This window comes from Leuciscus leuciscus (genome assembly GCF_965113295.1).
Source record: "Leuciscus leuciscus genome assembly, chromosome: 24".
In the NCBI taxonomy this organism is placed as follows: Eukaryota; Metazoa; Chordata; class Actinopteri; order Cypriniformes; family Leuciscidae; genus Leuciscus; species Leuciscus leuciscus.
The window spans coordinates 26778541-26796253 of NC_138723.1; the positions used below are offsets into that span (position 1 = coordinate 26778541).

Genomic DNA, 17713 nt, shown 5'->3' on the forward strand with positions numbered 1-17713 from the left:
CCAATCAGCGGAAAGGGGCGTTTCGTTCCTGCCTAAATGTATTTCCAGTTGGTGCATTAGAACAAAGTGTGATGAAAACTACAATACAAATATGAAAAAACTACATGAGATTAGATTCTTTTATATATACATATACATGAGAGGGGGCAAATTTGTAATAACTAAACAGTTTCTTAGTTTTTACGAGAAAACTAATTACCTGAAGGTATACAGACCAATACCTTACATAGTCAAATGCTATATTATTTTGTGATTCAAAAATAAATCAAGTATGCAATTTGGAACATTTGATTTATATGTATAAATTGCAAATTAGTATCTGATTGATTTCCATATGCTAAAGTGGCCATGATTGGAATTGAAAATGTCCGATTGAGTGTGATTTTTGCTGTTCACACTGTCATCCAAAACAAGTGAATTTGAATAGACTGAAGTGTGAACATACAGTACAGCCAAAGTTTCTAAAATCAACAAATGCCAAATGCCATTTATTTTTTATTTAATAGCCGTAGTGACACTTCACTCTTCTAGCACGCATAAAAAATAAGGAAAAGGTCACGCAAGAGATTGCACTCGAACAGAGGCCACAGAAAGACAAACTTTACATGCAGATCAGCTTTCCTGATGCCAAACAATCTATCAAACAAAATGAGACGTCAGAGGCATCACTTTAGCTGTCAGCATAGCCCAAAAACTACCATTTCCTTTGAATGATGAACATGGTGACTGGGAGAAGAGAGTGAGGCCCACGTTCATTTATCGATCTGAAGCGTCTTCAGATTTGATCACTTAACTCAGCGAGGTCCATTTGCGAAATATTTATACTCACCCAAACCATCAGTGTGAGATCTGTCTTTAGTTTATATAGCCTAACAGTTAAGGCATTGCCAGGTGGTTGCCAAGGTCCATTTGGTTGCTATGCAGTTGCTTGGGTGGTTATTGAATGGTTCAAATCAAATGAGCTCACTCGAAGTCTCCACAATCCATAGATCCCTCCTTCTGTGTAAATCTATGGGTTTTTTCATCTAATTTATTGTCCGCCATACTAAAATTGAAAGTTTCAACACGTTTGAAAGTTTACAAAAAAGTGCTAGCACACCAGCACATGATTTAAGTTATTATTCAAGCACAAGTAATGGGGGACTAGTTAAAGTTAATTCAGATTATGCTCTATAAGTATTCTAGTCTAGTCTAGTCAGATTGATATTAGGAAAATAATGCAAATGTAGCTAAATAGTTTCACAGGAGTTTTTACTTCCAGTCTTAAACCTACAAATTAACATGTTGGGCCCTATCTTGCACCCAGCGCAATTGACTTTGTACACCGACGCATGTATCATTCCTATTTTGCACCCGCGCACAGCGGACTTTTCCCTCCACAGACGCACGTCGGTAAACTAGGAAATGCATTTGCGCTCCCGGGGGCGGTTCAGCGCAAAGAGGAGGCATGTCCCGGCACAAACGTTCCCTGGTGCTATTTTGCAGGTTTAGAAAACAATTCCGCCACTGACCAGGAAAAACCTAGTCTAAAGTCAGTGGCGCGTTGCGCATGTTATTCAAATGCTATTTTAAGGGCGCATGCTTGGCCATAATCAATGTAGCGTGTGCACAATGCTCATGCACTTTGCTTATCTCATCTACACACAGACGCTGCAGTTCTCATTTTTAGAAAAATATTAACACACGAGGGAATTCATTGTTGTGTCCATGAAGATGTGAAAAAATAGGCATAAATCTAGCTTGCACATTTACCCACATTTTTATACGCCTGTTTAACCGAAGATAATTTGGGTGGGTTTCTCCCATCCCCATACAATGTCACTTCTCTGTCTTTTACGTTACGGCCCTGACGAGAACGTCGGTCTCCTCGGCTGTGAACCGCTCCTGGCGTACGCCTGGCAAATCCGCCGTTATAATAGCAATCCGCCATGGAACAAGCGTGCCTGCTCTTAAAGGGAATGTGAGATGATGCTCTGATTGGTTTATTTCATGTTACGCCCAAACCACACCTATGAATAATGAAGCTACTTCAGATCAACCCATTTTAGATTTGCGTCGGGCATTTATCCCGCCGGTATAATAACAACAGCGCCCAAGTCCCGCCCACAAAGTTACTTGCGTTTCGCGCTTGATACTTGCTTTTTAGATCGTTAAAATAGGGCCCGCTGTTGTCACTGTTCAAAAGCATACTGTATATCACAATATCTCAGACCTAACATATTAATAATATACAAATATTATAATATAAAGGTTGTGAATAAAGAGTCACTTATTAAACTCACAATTTTCACAGTGTAACCAGTGTAACATTAAATCCCAAAATTAATGTAGACTCAACATAAAGCAAATATAATTTACTTAATTGCCCAATAAATAATAATAATAATAATACTTAATGTTAGCCACAAAAATGGAGAAATAAAATCAATGCTGCATAATTTTATAATGTTGGGCTAAATAAATAATTCAATTAATAATTTAAATAATATAATGGACTAGTTAAAGTTTAATTCTTTCATTTAGGTTTGCAATTTTTCTGATCTATATGCATATAATCTCATATGAATATGCTGCACAGTCAAATGTACAATCAATACAGCATGTAAAACCAGAGAACAGCACTTTGATCAGCTGAGTTCAGCCAGTATTCACTAGTAGTGATTTTACATTCGATTACAAACAGTTCATCAAACGCCCCCTTAACCCTGAGTGTCAGATACTGATTAAGAGACAAGACCAATAAAACCTGATTTATTGCACATCTAATTTATCCTTTCCAAACTATGAAGAAACTTATGTCCCAACAATCTCAGTGCAAAACAACGAGTATGAAGGCAGCAATAATGACAGTGAGGGAATGGAGAAGCCCAAAGTGCCACAGCGCATCATTTTAGTACGAATGCAAATGAGTTTCAGAAGCATTTTGCCCTTCCTGTCATTACCAGAGCCTCGCAGACTCAGCGGCCGGTCGGTAATATGCCTCCAAATGAATTCTAATGAACGACCAGTACAGAGCTTACACAAAGAGACGTGCGTTCACTTATCAGCACCAAAATAAGAGCGTGTGGAATGTGAACGATCGCAGGTAGAGAAATGAATGACGAGAAAGGAAGAGAGAAGGAATATTAGAGGAACAAAGGAGCACGAGCAAGGGCTATGTGGTAAGGATAATAACTATGGATACTGACGCAAATAGCGACGAAGATGAAAGGATCTGGGTGGGTGAAAAAATGGGGGGCAATTAATACTCCAGAGGTCTAGAAACTTTGGTAATGTCATGCTGATGGGTATGACGGGGGGAGAGGCGCAGTAAAAAATACCCCCTAGCAGGTCTGCACAATGAGCTGAATAGAAAACACGAGTACTGAAACATTTAACGGAGAAGCTCAGAGAATTTTAATCATCAAATGCTACGCTGAAACATAATTATAGCATAGGCCTATATGTTCTTTTGGGCTATATTGTAGTATCTGCACACACACGCACACACACACACACACACACACACACACACACACACACACACACACACACACACACACACACACACACACACACACACACACACACACACACACACACACACACACACACACACACACACACACACACACACACACACACACACACACAAACAGATGACAACAGAAATCTCTCTCTCTCTCTCTCTCTCTCATATATATTGTATATATATATATATATATATATTGTATATATATATATATACACACATATATACTGTATATATATCAATATACTTCCAGAAACGAAAACTTATTTAAAAAAAAAATTAAAACAGGATTATATTATTATTTATATAATAATAATAGTTGTAATAATATTTATTTATTTATGGATGCACAATATATAAAGATTTAAATGATATTGCAACATAGCCTAGTGCGATTATTAAATGGCAAAGGTTGTCATTTAATTAAATAAATATATGCGCTAAAGGTTTCAGAGTACGGCCTAAAATGAAGACTCGCCAATCACCAAATGCGAGTAAAAATCGGCGTTGGTGAGTATATGAACATTTTTAGGAATTCTTACGATGCAATGTTGTGAGAGCACAAAGTGAATGACGCTTCAACGTCACAAAAGTTTAAGCCTTGACAATTTAAGTATTCAACCGTAAGACGACGCAAAAGGGAACTCATTCCGTTACTCGCATAGTAAGTTGTGTGTGTGCGCCCAGAAAGTAAATGCAAACACTCTTTCACTTGAGCGGACAAATTCACACAAAATGATGTAAAAAAATAGCGAGTATACTATGAAACAGTTGGTTATGTCTTAAGTAAATGTAAACAGTTGAGAAGTAAATGCATGTGTACAGTATCAGTATATTAAATCTGATTCACTCTTAAAGTGACAGTAGCCTAATTTTCCAGCTGCGGTCTGTGTTTTTAATGTTAAAAAACACTCACTGCTTTAGACTGGATAATTTTTGTAACTTTCATAAGGATGTTTAATTTATACAGTGTTATTTTACATTTGCTTACTAAATTTCTGTGTTAGACCATCCTGAAAAACCTGAAAAGCACTGTTTATTTAATTTGTATCTTTGTTATATTGTATTTATTTGTGCTTTTGCTTGTAATTAGAGGTAATACTTTATTTGACAGTGTCCTTGTTACATATGTTACATGTACTTACCGTAGTAAAAACAGTAAATTATGCATAATTACACGCAATTAACCCTCAACCAAAACCTAACCCTATAGTAAGTACATGTAGTTAATTATAATTACTCAGTACTTAAATATATAAAGACACCTTAAAATAAAGTGTAACCTAATTTGATTATTTGTTTTTGATTTGATTATTTTATTACTGATTGTTTACTTAATTTTTTTTTATTTACATAAGTTAGGCTAGTAATTTTAGCTGTGGTATCGAAATTGGAGTAGAGAATTGTGAATTTCACTGGTATCTACAATTTTGGTGTCATTACTTCCTGTTTTTGCAAAAACATTTTCATGGGCGGAAAAAATATTTATGACCGGCAAGTTTTTCTTAAGCTGCACATGTGTAAATTAATACAGTGCTGCGTTTCACTCTGAAACATGAAACAGCCAAAATGAAAGCTCGATGGTTTAACTTTCCAAGATTAAGAACTTTACAGTTAAATTTAAGATAAATTTACAGTTGTGCAATAACTATAAAAACTTGAAAGATTAGATTTTTTTATTTTATTCTGATCACTTACTTACTGTTACTGATATATAAATAAATAAAAAGTGTGCATCAAAATCAATGTGCACAGGGTGAAAAACATCTTGTAGTGTGTGCCTGGCCTAAGCAAGCTAGATAAATACATAGTTGGGAAGTTGGCACACAAGCCAACATGACATATTGATGAGCAATCGATGCTTAGACACATCCTGATGCAACTCAAGACAAACAAAACAAACCGAGAGAAACGTGATTTCTAATGGTCATTCCTTCAGTGGATAGTTCCACTGTATCTGTGCAAATGGCTGTTTTTCTGTCTGTGTTTTTCTGTCTCTTCCCCCTTGAGATAAAACACTGATGGGAGGGGGTGTGGGGGGTGGGAGGGGGTGTGGGGGGTGGGAGCATTAATGTTTCATAACAGTGGGGAGGTCCAGATTCGGACAAGAGATGAAAGGAGTGTTTGGGTGAATGGAGTAATGAGAGAAATGTGGAAAACATCGATGACCTATCTGCTCTGAGATGATCGGCACCCAAACAAAGATGGTCGGGTTTCTACATCAGGTCATTCGAGGATGAAGGCAGGTGTGCGACAATCTTCCACAAACACATCATGTACATTTCTCATGAGAAATCTTTCTTTGCAGGTGCTGTGGGCAATTTTTTTTTGGTGTTAAAACACTATCAGTGTCTTAATGTACAAAGACAAAATAAACAATTCGAGTGGACCCCAAAGAGTACAAAGAGTGTAAACACACTGAATCACTATTACATTGCCCTGTTTGAGCAGCCCAACACCTCAGTGCTCAGCGTGAGACTACCTGTTTGTCCAAACAATGGTGCATAAAACTGATTATTGGTGCATTAATGGTGATGCAGCTATTGCTCATATTAAGTGAATTCAAAGTAACAGCTTAGCAACTGCATAGCAACACCCTGGCAACCACCCAGGACACTCTGGCATGACGACAACCACTTTTGCATGGACAAGAGCCACTCATGTGGATCAAAAATGTGTTCTTAGAAATAAATCTTTTTTTCACCAAAAAGCTAATAATTCCCTAAAAAACATATAAAACACGCAACACAATTACTAAAACTTTAACTACAATTAAAATCAAAATAGAAAACCGAAAATATATTTCAAAATATTAACAAAAACTATAAGAATATATATTTATATATACCTCTGTTCAGAGGCCCTTTCTTGTTATCAAGTGAGTTATCATAAATGAATTGTTCACATTAAGATCAACAACATGCATTTAGAAAATAGAATATCTAGGATATATATCTATTTCTTGCTGACTTAAACATCTTTATACAGCTTCCAAGTTCCAACAAATTACTACAAAGCAGAGATTTTTCATCCATTTTTTGGCATGACAGAATAGAATGAAATGCTTCATTCATTTTGTTCATTCATGAACAAGTTGCCTCATTCAGTGCTGCTCCGAGCCATTTTCATTCAGTAGGTTTAACTAATGAAATGCTTGTTCAAAGCACACAATCGAATGCAGGGCTCCAGACTCAAACATCTGGTGCAACTAAGTTCTACAGATGGTGGCGCCAGCACCTGATTTGGTAGTGCTGGGGGGATTTTTAATCATAAAGTTAATTTAATAAAAAAAATTACTATTGTTTTGCATTAATAAGTGCAGTTAAAGGAACCGTATGTAAGAAATGTATTTCAATAAATCATAAAATGGCCCTGATATGTCACTAGACATTAAGAAATCATGTTAATTTCAAATACTTATATCACTGACAACAGTAGTCCGGCCAGGATATTGTCATTTAAAAGTGAAGTTGCAGCCCTCAACTGATGTTGATGTTGTCATGTTGTGTTTTGGCCTGATGCTCAACCCTCCACCTATCTACCAATAACGAAGTCAGTAGTGTTTCGGCATCCGGGTAGCCAGCTCTGCTCTAGTTACCACAGCTGCAGCTACAAACGTGTCGGATAAAAAATGTCTAACGTTACGAAACCTAAAAGACCTCGTTATGAATCCGAAATACGTCGTGACAAAGTCAGAAATAAAACAAGGATTTGTATAGGAGATGCCTTGGAAAGATGGAGACGGCTGAAAACGGAGAAGAATTTGAAGACAGCCTACGTTCCTGCAGCCTAACTGGCAACCTCGAGTCAGGGGGAGGGGGAGGGGATACACCGCTCTATAGTAATTTGAAAGTGATTGCAGTACCAGTTTTGGCCACAATCTTAAAAACGGTTCCTTTAATAATAGTAAATGTTTGTCTATTGGAAATTTGACAATAAAGCACAGAGCTTGAATTGAGATGCAGATAAAATTAACTTTTATTAACAACAGTAATGTGCAAAAGCCTGTTTAAATGTTCAACTCTTATTAAATGTGCCATTGTTCATCTGCAATACTGAACTGACGACAGCTTCAGTGATCATAAAAGGAGCGCTCTTTACTCGTTTTCTGTGTAATTCAGTCACAATTTGAAGAAAAGATTCTGTTTTTAATGAAACTTTGTGACTTCATACTTTTTTCCATATATTAGGGAGTGTAAATGACTCAGTCAGTAAGAGTTCCTCTGCCGCCATCTACTGGTTATAGTCTTGGGGTTTTTTTAGGCGTAGGACCATAAAATGTTCGTTCAATCATTTTGTTCGGTCTGAATGAAATGACTCCATGTGTTCCCTGTCAGTCAACGTGTGTTTGCATACCACTGCGGAAACCTGTTCACGCAGACATCACTCGTCATCAGCGCGTTTCACGTACGCTGTGCAGACAGGCCGAGAATGGCAGGCAAACAGCAACAACCCTTCCTTCTGATCCGACAACAAGTGGCAAGTATCTACATTTCAGGTTTGATGGTAGAGTTCTATGTACCGCTGACTTAGTCTCAGCCTCAGCCTTCTCCCCTCACTGTACTGTAAAGTGTTCTCACCGGTGAACGACACATGATGTAATCTAATGACGTTGTCTATGATCGTCTCGCTCCTGGTCTGTGCGCGTTCATGTGTTTTGCAGGGAGGGTGGGATCACATGCTTTCAATGCTAGCAGGCTAAAGTTAGCATTTCCCAGTTCACCTATTGCACCTTTAAAATTGGATAATATTTAGAGCTTTGAAGTGTTGGAAAAAGTGTGAAGCACTTGAAATTGCCTTGAAAACTCGACTATTTCTTTCACAATACCATGGATACAGTTAGCGTTGCTACATTAAATCCATGGTGAATGTTGGTGATTTGTAAACTGAAAAGCCTTCTATAACTTGTTTGTTCATGGCCCAATGTTTCTCTTGGTTTCCACATCAGCGCTGTTTGATATGATGCAGCGAAATTATTATTAATGTAGTGAATTCAAACTCTTTCTCACTGGATCTCCCAGTGCTGTGTAGTAACGGTGCCACGTGATCAAGATCGGGCCGTGAGTAAACCTGTACTGAGCTTGCGGCTCAAACCAGTCGTGTGGTTTTGCTTCACTTTTGTTTCGTTTGCTGTTTCTCAAACGTAACATAAAAGGCAGGTATTTTCAGTTGGGCAACGTGGTGTTGGCACCAGTGCGACCTCTAACAAAATCACACCGGCAGGAAAAAAAGTCACAAAATGCGACCATTTGGTTGCAGTCTGGAGCCCTGGAATGCTATTCGAAGCGTTCACACACTGCAAAAGCGCGAGACAGTAAATGAAAAATACGAGTCAATTGAATCATTCCTTTAAAAGATTAATTCGCGTATGGACCACCACTAGTTTGCAGTTTACATTGTATACAAGTTTGCCGTCCATTCGAAGACAACAGGGAAGTGTGTTCAGATCCAGCCGATCAAACCAGATCTGTCTGGGAGCCCAGATTACAGGTATTGCCTGTCAAGCTTCGTCATGAACACAGATAATAGACCGTGCCCAAGAGACGGATATGAGGAAATAAACCGCCGTTGCTTGGCAAAAGTGTCCCCGTGCGGTTAAATTTGAAACAAGTTAATCACACCAGCACCAAAATAAGTTGTGAGACTGTTGGGAGATCAGGGCTTAAGGCAACACAGCGTTTAGGGAGCGAGAGACGTCTGGAAGAATTCGGCTGAGTCACACCTGCGCAGAGGAGGCAAAGCTTATGCCAATTTGCAACTGCCTTCCCTGAAAATGTTCCTTGCCTGCCATTATCTTCTGCAGCCAGACTCTGCTGTCTCCCCAAGGGAGCGGGGCAAGGAGCCATCTCTGCCTGAAGCCCGCTGACGTGGATCTTCGAGGGCCTCTCGCCTGGGTGACTGGGCAGAGAGGAGCAGAGAAGAGACAGAACGTTCTGAGGATGCCGTTGACATACAGGGAAAAACAAACAGTTTCATCAGCACGTCCCCTGAGGCTGGATCCAGGAAAAGTGTCTGCCGCAACCACATCCAACAGGATGCTTTTGAAAGCAGGAGCATATGTATCTGCTGCTTCGAAGTGGCATTCTTTATATTCAAGTGGTACTTCATTATGACTTGACATCCAACAACCTGGAGAGATGCTAGTACGGCTAGTCAAACCATTTGCACGTAAAGTTCCTAACATATGCACTGCTGTGCGCGCTGATTTAAACATTAGCAAATCCATTCATAAAGTGAAGCACTGATAAACAGAAGAGGGAAATATCATTCACATTAAGGCTGACGCAACAAATCGATTTGACAATGAAATCTGCCTTAAAAAATTTCGCCTAATAAAAGTTTAGCACAATGATAAGGATTTTTTTTCTTTTTCAGAATTCTACTTGCTCTACCAACATTTCCAACACAATTTTTTTTATTCTAATTAGAATATGTATAATTGTTACATGCATTAATATTTGTTTTAAATTGTAATATTAGTTATTATTCTACCACATAAATGTACATTTATAAATTCATACAGTACTGTTCAAAACTAAGGTTTTTTTTTTGGGGGGGGGGGGGGGGGGGACATATTAAATGATGTTCCTTTGAACTTTCTATTCAAAGAATCCTTGAAAATGTATCACAATTTCCAAAACATTAAGCAACGCAAATGTTTTCAACATTGATAATAATAAATGTTTCTAGAGCAGCAAATCAGCATATTAGAATCATTTCTGAAGGATCATGTGACAGTAATGATGCTGAAAATATCAGCTTTATAGGAAAAAAATGACATTTTAAAAGATTTTCAAATAGAAAACAGTCTTACTATTTTATTACTATTTTACTGTATTTTTGATCAAATAAATAAGCCTTGGTGAGCTTAAGACTTGGTGAGCTTCTTTCAAAAACAAAGAAACAAAACTCGAGTAGTGAACATAAAATATATATATATATATATATATACACACACACAAATATACATATATAAATATCAAAGTTTTTCTTTTCAAACTAAATCTGCAATAATAGCAAGACATTTTACAGGTACTCCAACAAGACAACCATAAATCCATAAAAATAAAAAGAATTGCTGGAAAAATGATGGCAAAACATAACTGTGCCGATAGACAACGCATTGCGTGACCTCCCATGACCCCTACAAGCCCTCAAGTGTCTCATGTGCAGACATTCCTGATGTTTAACCTTTTATTAAGCATAATGCACTCAGGCCGTGCCATCTGGCCTAATCTGAAAGTTACAATTCATAAACATAACAGGAAGTTGATCAGATGGACATAGCGCACCCTCCGACAAAATGACTTAAAAAACACTGATGTTTTCTTACGATGAAAGGGCTCGTGAAAACCATCAAGATTGATTCACAAACCAAGAGGCAGTTTCCTCAATCATGTGTGCGTTTGAGAAGGTCAAAACAATAACTTTTCTTGATGAGATAAAAGGAAACGTCCTAATGATTTCTTTTTTTTTTTAAAGACAGGAAGAGCAGAAGTTTTAAACATCCTGTTTTATAGTGGAAAGAAAGGCAGCCCCAACTTGAGATGCTTTGAGCTTTATCCAGGAAGTAAGACTGACAATGCCATGACCCATGTCATGTCATTTGATGATAAGCAAAAGTCTTGTATTACTGCAGAGAAGTGACCTTTCATAACGTACGGTGCGAGGAGAGGTCACTCACAGACAGCTTTTACACTCGTGCTTTGGATTTTTACAGAATGAATGAGGGCTCATGGGACACTTCAGATTGGTCACTTCATAAAACATAACTAACAATTTCAAGAAGCAATGTAAAACATTGACAAATAGGGATAGGTCTCAAAAATGGGTATCACAATTTCTGAATTGATTCAGATTCAATTTAATTGCAATTAAATAGACAAGTTTGAGAGGCTTTTTTTAAAGATTCTTAAAAGGATCAGCTCACAAGAGCCATTTGTTCATGAACTGGACGACACAGGTTGTAACAAATGGTTTAGCTTCACTAAAAGCACTAGGAACCGGTACATCACACTACACACTGGATGCATGGTATATTTCTGATTCACTTACAAAACTACAGGCTCAGAAGAGCTCATTGTTTATGAATCAAACTACACTGGTTATGAAGTTGTTTTGTGATTTTTTCAAAAGAACTGGCTCTTAAGAGTAATTTGTTTATGAATCGGACTACATTGGTCACGTTTAAATATACTGCATAGTTCTTCTACTTGCCTACTTCTACTTACATAATGTCTAAAAATAACTTTAAAGCTACACTGTGTAGGATTTTCTCCCATCTAGCGGTGAAATTGTTTATGACTACCAACTGAATATTACTTTCTAGCCCCTCCCATTCCGAGGGCGTTTTAACTCCTACGGTGGCCGTATTATTTCAGATCTGCCGGCAGTCGTGAGTAATCTCCCCCTCGCATTCGTCACGGTGCCACTGAGTGTCAAAACGCGAAAGGCGAAGCTTGAATTTCCAGGTATGTCCCTCTTTGGCTAATGTATTTTCAAGATGGAGGCGCAACATGGCTGCCGCCATTCGAGCGACTCGCTTCTACGCTTACGAGAATACTTGATTAGTTGGTAGAAGTAATTACACATTAATGAGCACATATCATTTTGAAAGAACAAAGTGTTTTTTGCTAAGAATCAACTTAAAAAATTACACAGTGTAGCTTTAACATTTACATTTTTTAATTTGAAATACAATAGTGGCCAAAAGTGATGTCTGGAGGATATATTTGTTTTTAATGACCCTAAAAGTTCGATTAAACTATCAAAATATGAGAAGAATATTATATACACAGAAAAAAGCATACATTGTCTGCAATCAGTTATTCATATTTCATTGGTTCTCTTTTGTTTTTGAATGTGTTCATAATTTCTTATATGACAGCCTGGCCAAAAATGATGTCCGCACAATTTTGCCATGTTTCATTGTGTTATCACGTATAAAACAATTGACTCCAAGCACAACTACGCAATATGCTCACAATTTTTTTTATATACACTCACCTAAAGGATTATTAGGAACACCTGTTCAATTTCTCATTAATGCAATTATCTAATCAACCAATCACATGGCAGTTGCTTCAATGCATTTAGGGGTGTGGTCCTGGTCAAGACAATCTCCTGAACTCCAAACTGAATGTCAGAATGGGAAAGAAAGGTGATTTAAGCAATTTTGAGCGTGGCATGGTTGTTGGTGCCAGACAGGCCGGTCTGAGTATTTCACAATCTGCTCAGTTACTGGGATTTTCACGCACAACCATTTCTAGGGTTTACAAAGAATGGTGTGAAAAGGGAAAAACATCCAGTATGCGGCAGTCCTGTGGGCGAAAATGCCTTGTTGTTGCTAGAGGTCAGAGGAGAATGGGCCGACTGATTCAAGCTGATAGAAGAGCAACTTTGACTGAAATAACCACTCGTTACAACCGAGGTATGCAGCAAAGCATTTGTGAAGCCACAACACGCACAACCTTGAGGCGGATGGGCTACAACAGCAGAAGACCCCACCGGGTACCACTCATCTCCACTACAAATAGGAAAAAGAGGCTACAATTTGCACGAGCTCACCAAAATTGGACAGTTGAAGACTGGAAAAATATTGCCTGGTCTGATGAGTCTCGATTTCTGTTGAGACATTCAGATGGTAGAGTCAGAATTTGGCGTAAACAGAATGAGAACATGGATCCATCATGCCTTGTTACCACTGTGCAGGCTGGTGGTGGTGGTGTAATGGTGTGGGGGATGTTTTCTTGGCACACTTTAGGCCCCTTAGTGCCAATTGGGCATCGTTTAAATGCCACGGCCTACCTGAGCATTGTTTCTGACCATGTCCATCCCTTTATGACCACCATGTACCCATCCTCTGATGGCTACTTCCAGCAGGATAATGCACCATGTCACAAAGCTCGAATCATTTCAAATTGGTTTCTTGAACATGACAATGAGTTCACTGTACTAAAATGGCCCCCACAGTCACCAGATCTCAACCCAATAGAGCATCTTTGGGATGTGGTGGAACGGGAGCTTCGTGCGCTGGATGTGCATCCCACAAATCTCCATCAACTGCAAGATGCTATCCTATCAATATGGGCCAACATTTCTAAAGAATGCTTTCAGCACCTTGTTGAATCAATGCCACGTAGAATTAAGGCAGTTCTGAAGGCGAAAGGGGGTCAAACACAGTAATAGTATGGTGTTCCTAATAATCCTTTAGGTGAGTGTATATATATAATAAAAGAATAATAATAACTTTTTTAATTATATTTGGATAAAGGGTGAAGGTGTCAAGTTTCCAAGGCCGGACACCACTTTTGGTCACCACAGTATATAATGTTAGATGCATTATTTAATGTTTATTTAAATATTATAACATATTTGATCATTTAAATATTTATTAATTATATTTAAATCATATTATTAATTATTTTACCATATAAATACATACATTTAAATGTTTTCCTGTTAAAATTAAGTTTTATAATTAAGTATTATAATTTTACAGAAAACTCCAAGACGGGAATAAATCCAAAACTACATATAAAATTTTACGTTTTACGAATGGTGAACCCAAAACTAGTCTAAATTATAGGGCTTTCTTAAGGCTGATTATTTATTCAGGAAAGTGGTTGATATGCAGTCGCGCACATCCCCCGTGCGAAGGACACTCAGGCTTAACCGATGCAAAAAACGACAACAACCCTTCACACTCTCATGTGACAGCAGGTCAGTTCAATAGTCTCCATGATGAAAAGATAACATGTCACAGGCGAGTACCTTCACCATGCAACAGTCTCCCATAATGAACACTCCCAACACGCAGTGACAGGGAGGGGAGAAACAAAGTTCCCCAACAGTATCTAGGGCGCTTTCTCTCTCCTCTCGTCACGCATGCTTAACCTTGTGCCGCTGCGTGGACCACACCGTTTGCATATTAATGTGTGAAGATATTAGAGAGGTCTGCTCTCCTGAGGATCAGCAGAGAGAGAGAGAGAGAGAGACGCAAAACCAAAGACAGATACACAAAAACGAACATACCCAGCTAGATACGCACAGCAGACAAACTGTGAAACCACAAACTGCATTCTGAAACACACCTGTAGTTTCCAGATCTCAGAGCTTTAAAGACTGCAAAGACGTTTCTGAGGCCTCGACATTATCAAAATAAATATGGATGCACTGAAATTTATCGAGATGGCTGCAACACACTCCAAAAAAGTTGGGAAAGAGGCATGTTTACCACTGTGTCACATCATCTTTCCTTTTAATTACGCTTTTTAATCATTTGGGAATTGAGGATACTAATTGTTTCAGGTTCGAGTGGAATTTTTGCCCGATCTCGCCTGATACAAGACAACTGTTCAACAGTCTCTGTGGTCGTCACTGTCCCGATTCTCCTTTTCATGATGGATCATACATTTTCAATAGGAGACAGATCTCTACAGCAGGAAGACCAGTCAAGCACATCCCTTCTATGGTGTCGAGTTTCTACGAAACCACTCAGTTGTAGCACATGCAGAATGAGGCCTGGCATTGTCTTGGTTCCCAGGAAAGATGTCATCTTGATGGCAGTATGTCTCTGTGTAATCGCAATATACGCCTCCACCTCAATGGTACCTTCACACATATACAAGTCACCCATACTGTTTTCATATGTTCATACCATGACAGATCTCGCTGATGGTCCCTTTTGACTGAAAACTCAATGTCTTTTTTTCCCAAACATGCTGAAACATGGATTCATCTGACCACTGTACAAATGTCCACTGTGTTTTGGATAGGGTGGCCATTTCCATAACACCAAAAAGGAGGACACTTTGCGGCATTTAGTGAGGCAAGAATAATAGCATAGGACTCTTGTGCACTCGCAACTACAATACAATTTTGTCCATCATATCAATGGTATGTATGATGGTATCATGATACAGTGATTCTGAAATAGCCTACTCTATTCATTGCCAGACAGTTTGACCTACGATATATCTTGATGTAGACCTATGTGTAACAGAAGAGGCAAAAAAGTGTTTGTTCACAGTATTTGTATTTATTCAAGACATTGTGATGTCTGTTTCAAAGATGAACCTGTCTTGTAAAGTGCACAGTGCCTGAAACCATAACATTTCTGGACTTCTGGAAATAACAGAAATACATAAATAAACAAATAATGAAGGCGAAAAATAAATAAATACACATTTCAGTTCTTAACAAAGAAGTTTATCCTCTGCAGCAGTTCAGGCGACGACACCAGCACCTCTAGGGTCATCATGGCCAAATTCGTGCTCTTTTGTCCATTCCGGATTAAATGAGGTCTGACGTTTCGGCATGTTTACATTTACATTTACATTTATTCATTTAGCTGACGCTTTTATTCAAAGCGACTTACAATTGCTATATATGTCAGAGGTCGCACGCCTCTGGAGCAACTAGGGGTTAAGTGTCTTGCTCAGGGACACATTGGTGTCTCACAGTGGATTCGAACCCGGGTCTCTCACACCAAAGGCATGTGTCTTATCCATTGCGCCACTACCACCCCTGGCATGTTAACGTTATGATATGACGTAGCCAGCACGTGAACTCCACGTCGTGGAGGCTTGTTTACGTTTTTAACCAATGATATATCAGATATTTATTTGACACCACTTTCAGCCAATCATTTGTTTGACCAGAGATCTTACGGCATTAGACGCTTTGCTGCTGCGTCCCAGTAAAGATTGTAGAGCGGGTTTATTTAGGCCGATTCAGCGCAACTCCAAAAAGGAGGACAAATGAGAGTCCGGCGCCTCTAAATCCGGACTGTCCGGCCAAAATCCGGACGTATGGCCACCCTAGTTTTGGATCATCTGAGATGAGTTCGGGCCCAGAGAACTCGGTGGCATTGCGCATAGAATTAATCTATAGCTTTCTCTTTGCATAACAGAGACTCAAGTTGCATGTTTTGATGCAACGGCAAACTGCGTAAATTGACAAAGGTTTTCTAAAGAACTCCCGAGCCCGTGTGCCTCTATTTACAGAGTAGCACGACGGTTTCTCATGCAATGCCATCCGAGGGCTTGAAGGTCATGCACATTCAACAGAGGTCTGCCGACCTGACAACAGACTGAGATTTCTCTGGATTCCCTGAATCTTTTCACAATATTATGTAAGGTGGATGGTGAAAAACCTAAATACTTTGCATTGAGAAATGTGATCATTTTTTGACAATTCTCTCATGAAATTTGGCACAAAATGGTGAGCCATGACCCATCTTTGCTTGCCAAAAGACTTCGGTGTATGCACCTTTTCTATCCAAACACGATACCCTCACTGCCAGTTCATCTGCTAATTGTGGACTGCTTCAAAACAGCTTAACTTGGATATTCTGTAATCTTTTCACTTTTATTTTGCCTCTGTCCAAACGTTTTTGGAGTGTATTGCAGCCATCAAAATCTAAATGTGTTTATATTTGCAAAATTCAATTAATTTAGCCAGTGAAAACATTGATTTTTTGTCAGTTAAATAAAGGTTCAAGAGAAATAACAAATCAGATTCTTGATTTTACACGTTTTACACAATGTCCCAACTTTTCTGGAATTGGGGTTGTATTATTATATTATTCTTAAATACTTTACAGTGAAAATAGTCATATTTCTTATTTTGTTTAACATATCTTTATTTAGTAGTAGTAGTAATAGTAATACTAATATTAATAATAATTACTATTATTATTTTATAGTCATATTGATATATAATCAACATTTTTTGGGCCAAATTGTGCAGCCCAACAGACAAGCAAGAAACAAGCAACAAACCAGGAGCTTTTTATTTTTTTAATTATATTCTAAATAGCATTTATTTTTTATTTTCATCACAATTCGATTTTTGTTGTTGTTGTTGCCACAAATCATGCAGGCCGAGGATATATAAAGATGCAATTCAAAACGTTCTACAACTACACTGTCACAAACACCTGGCCAGAGAGATGCAAGGACAGCACCGTTGTACAAACTAAACATGTGTTTGTGACAGTAACAAACATCAGTACTAGTCATAGACCGACAAATATTGGCTAGTCCAATTAATCTACCAATATTTGGCCCTTTTTTTAAACTGGCCAATCAGGTTTGGCCGATTAACAGTAGTACTAGTTCTCCCCTTTTGCGTCAGTTCTAAAATATGCAAATAACTTTTTGTCAATAAAAGATCTGTTTTAAATTGTGTTTTTCGTTA

General features: G+C 38.3%; 1 protein-coding gene across 3 annotated transcripts in view; it reads right to left on the reverse strand.

The window, feature by feature from the left end:
- The window catches only part of ssbp2b (single stranded DNA binding protein 2b), a 79859-nt gene that overhangs the window by 56768 nt on the left and 5378 nt on the right, over positions 1-17713 (reverse strand). The window contains exon 2 of one of the 3 annotated variants that reach the window (XM_082157024.1): positions 9296-9409. The exons of 1 other annotated variant lie outside the window; for it this stretch is intronic. In XM_082157024.1, coding sequence (XP_082013150.1) covers positions 9296-9409 — 114 coding nt within the window. Of the gene's footprint in view, positions 1-9295; positions 9410-9465; positions 9550-17713 lie in introns of all 3 variants that reach the window. One more of the 3 variants, XM_082157027.1, reaches the window with a different exon arrangement.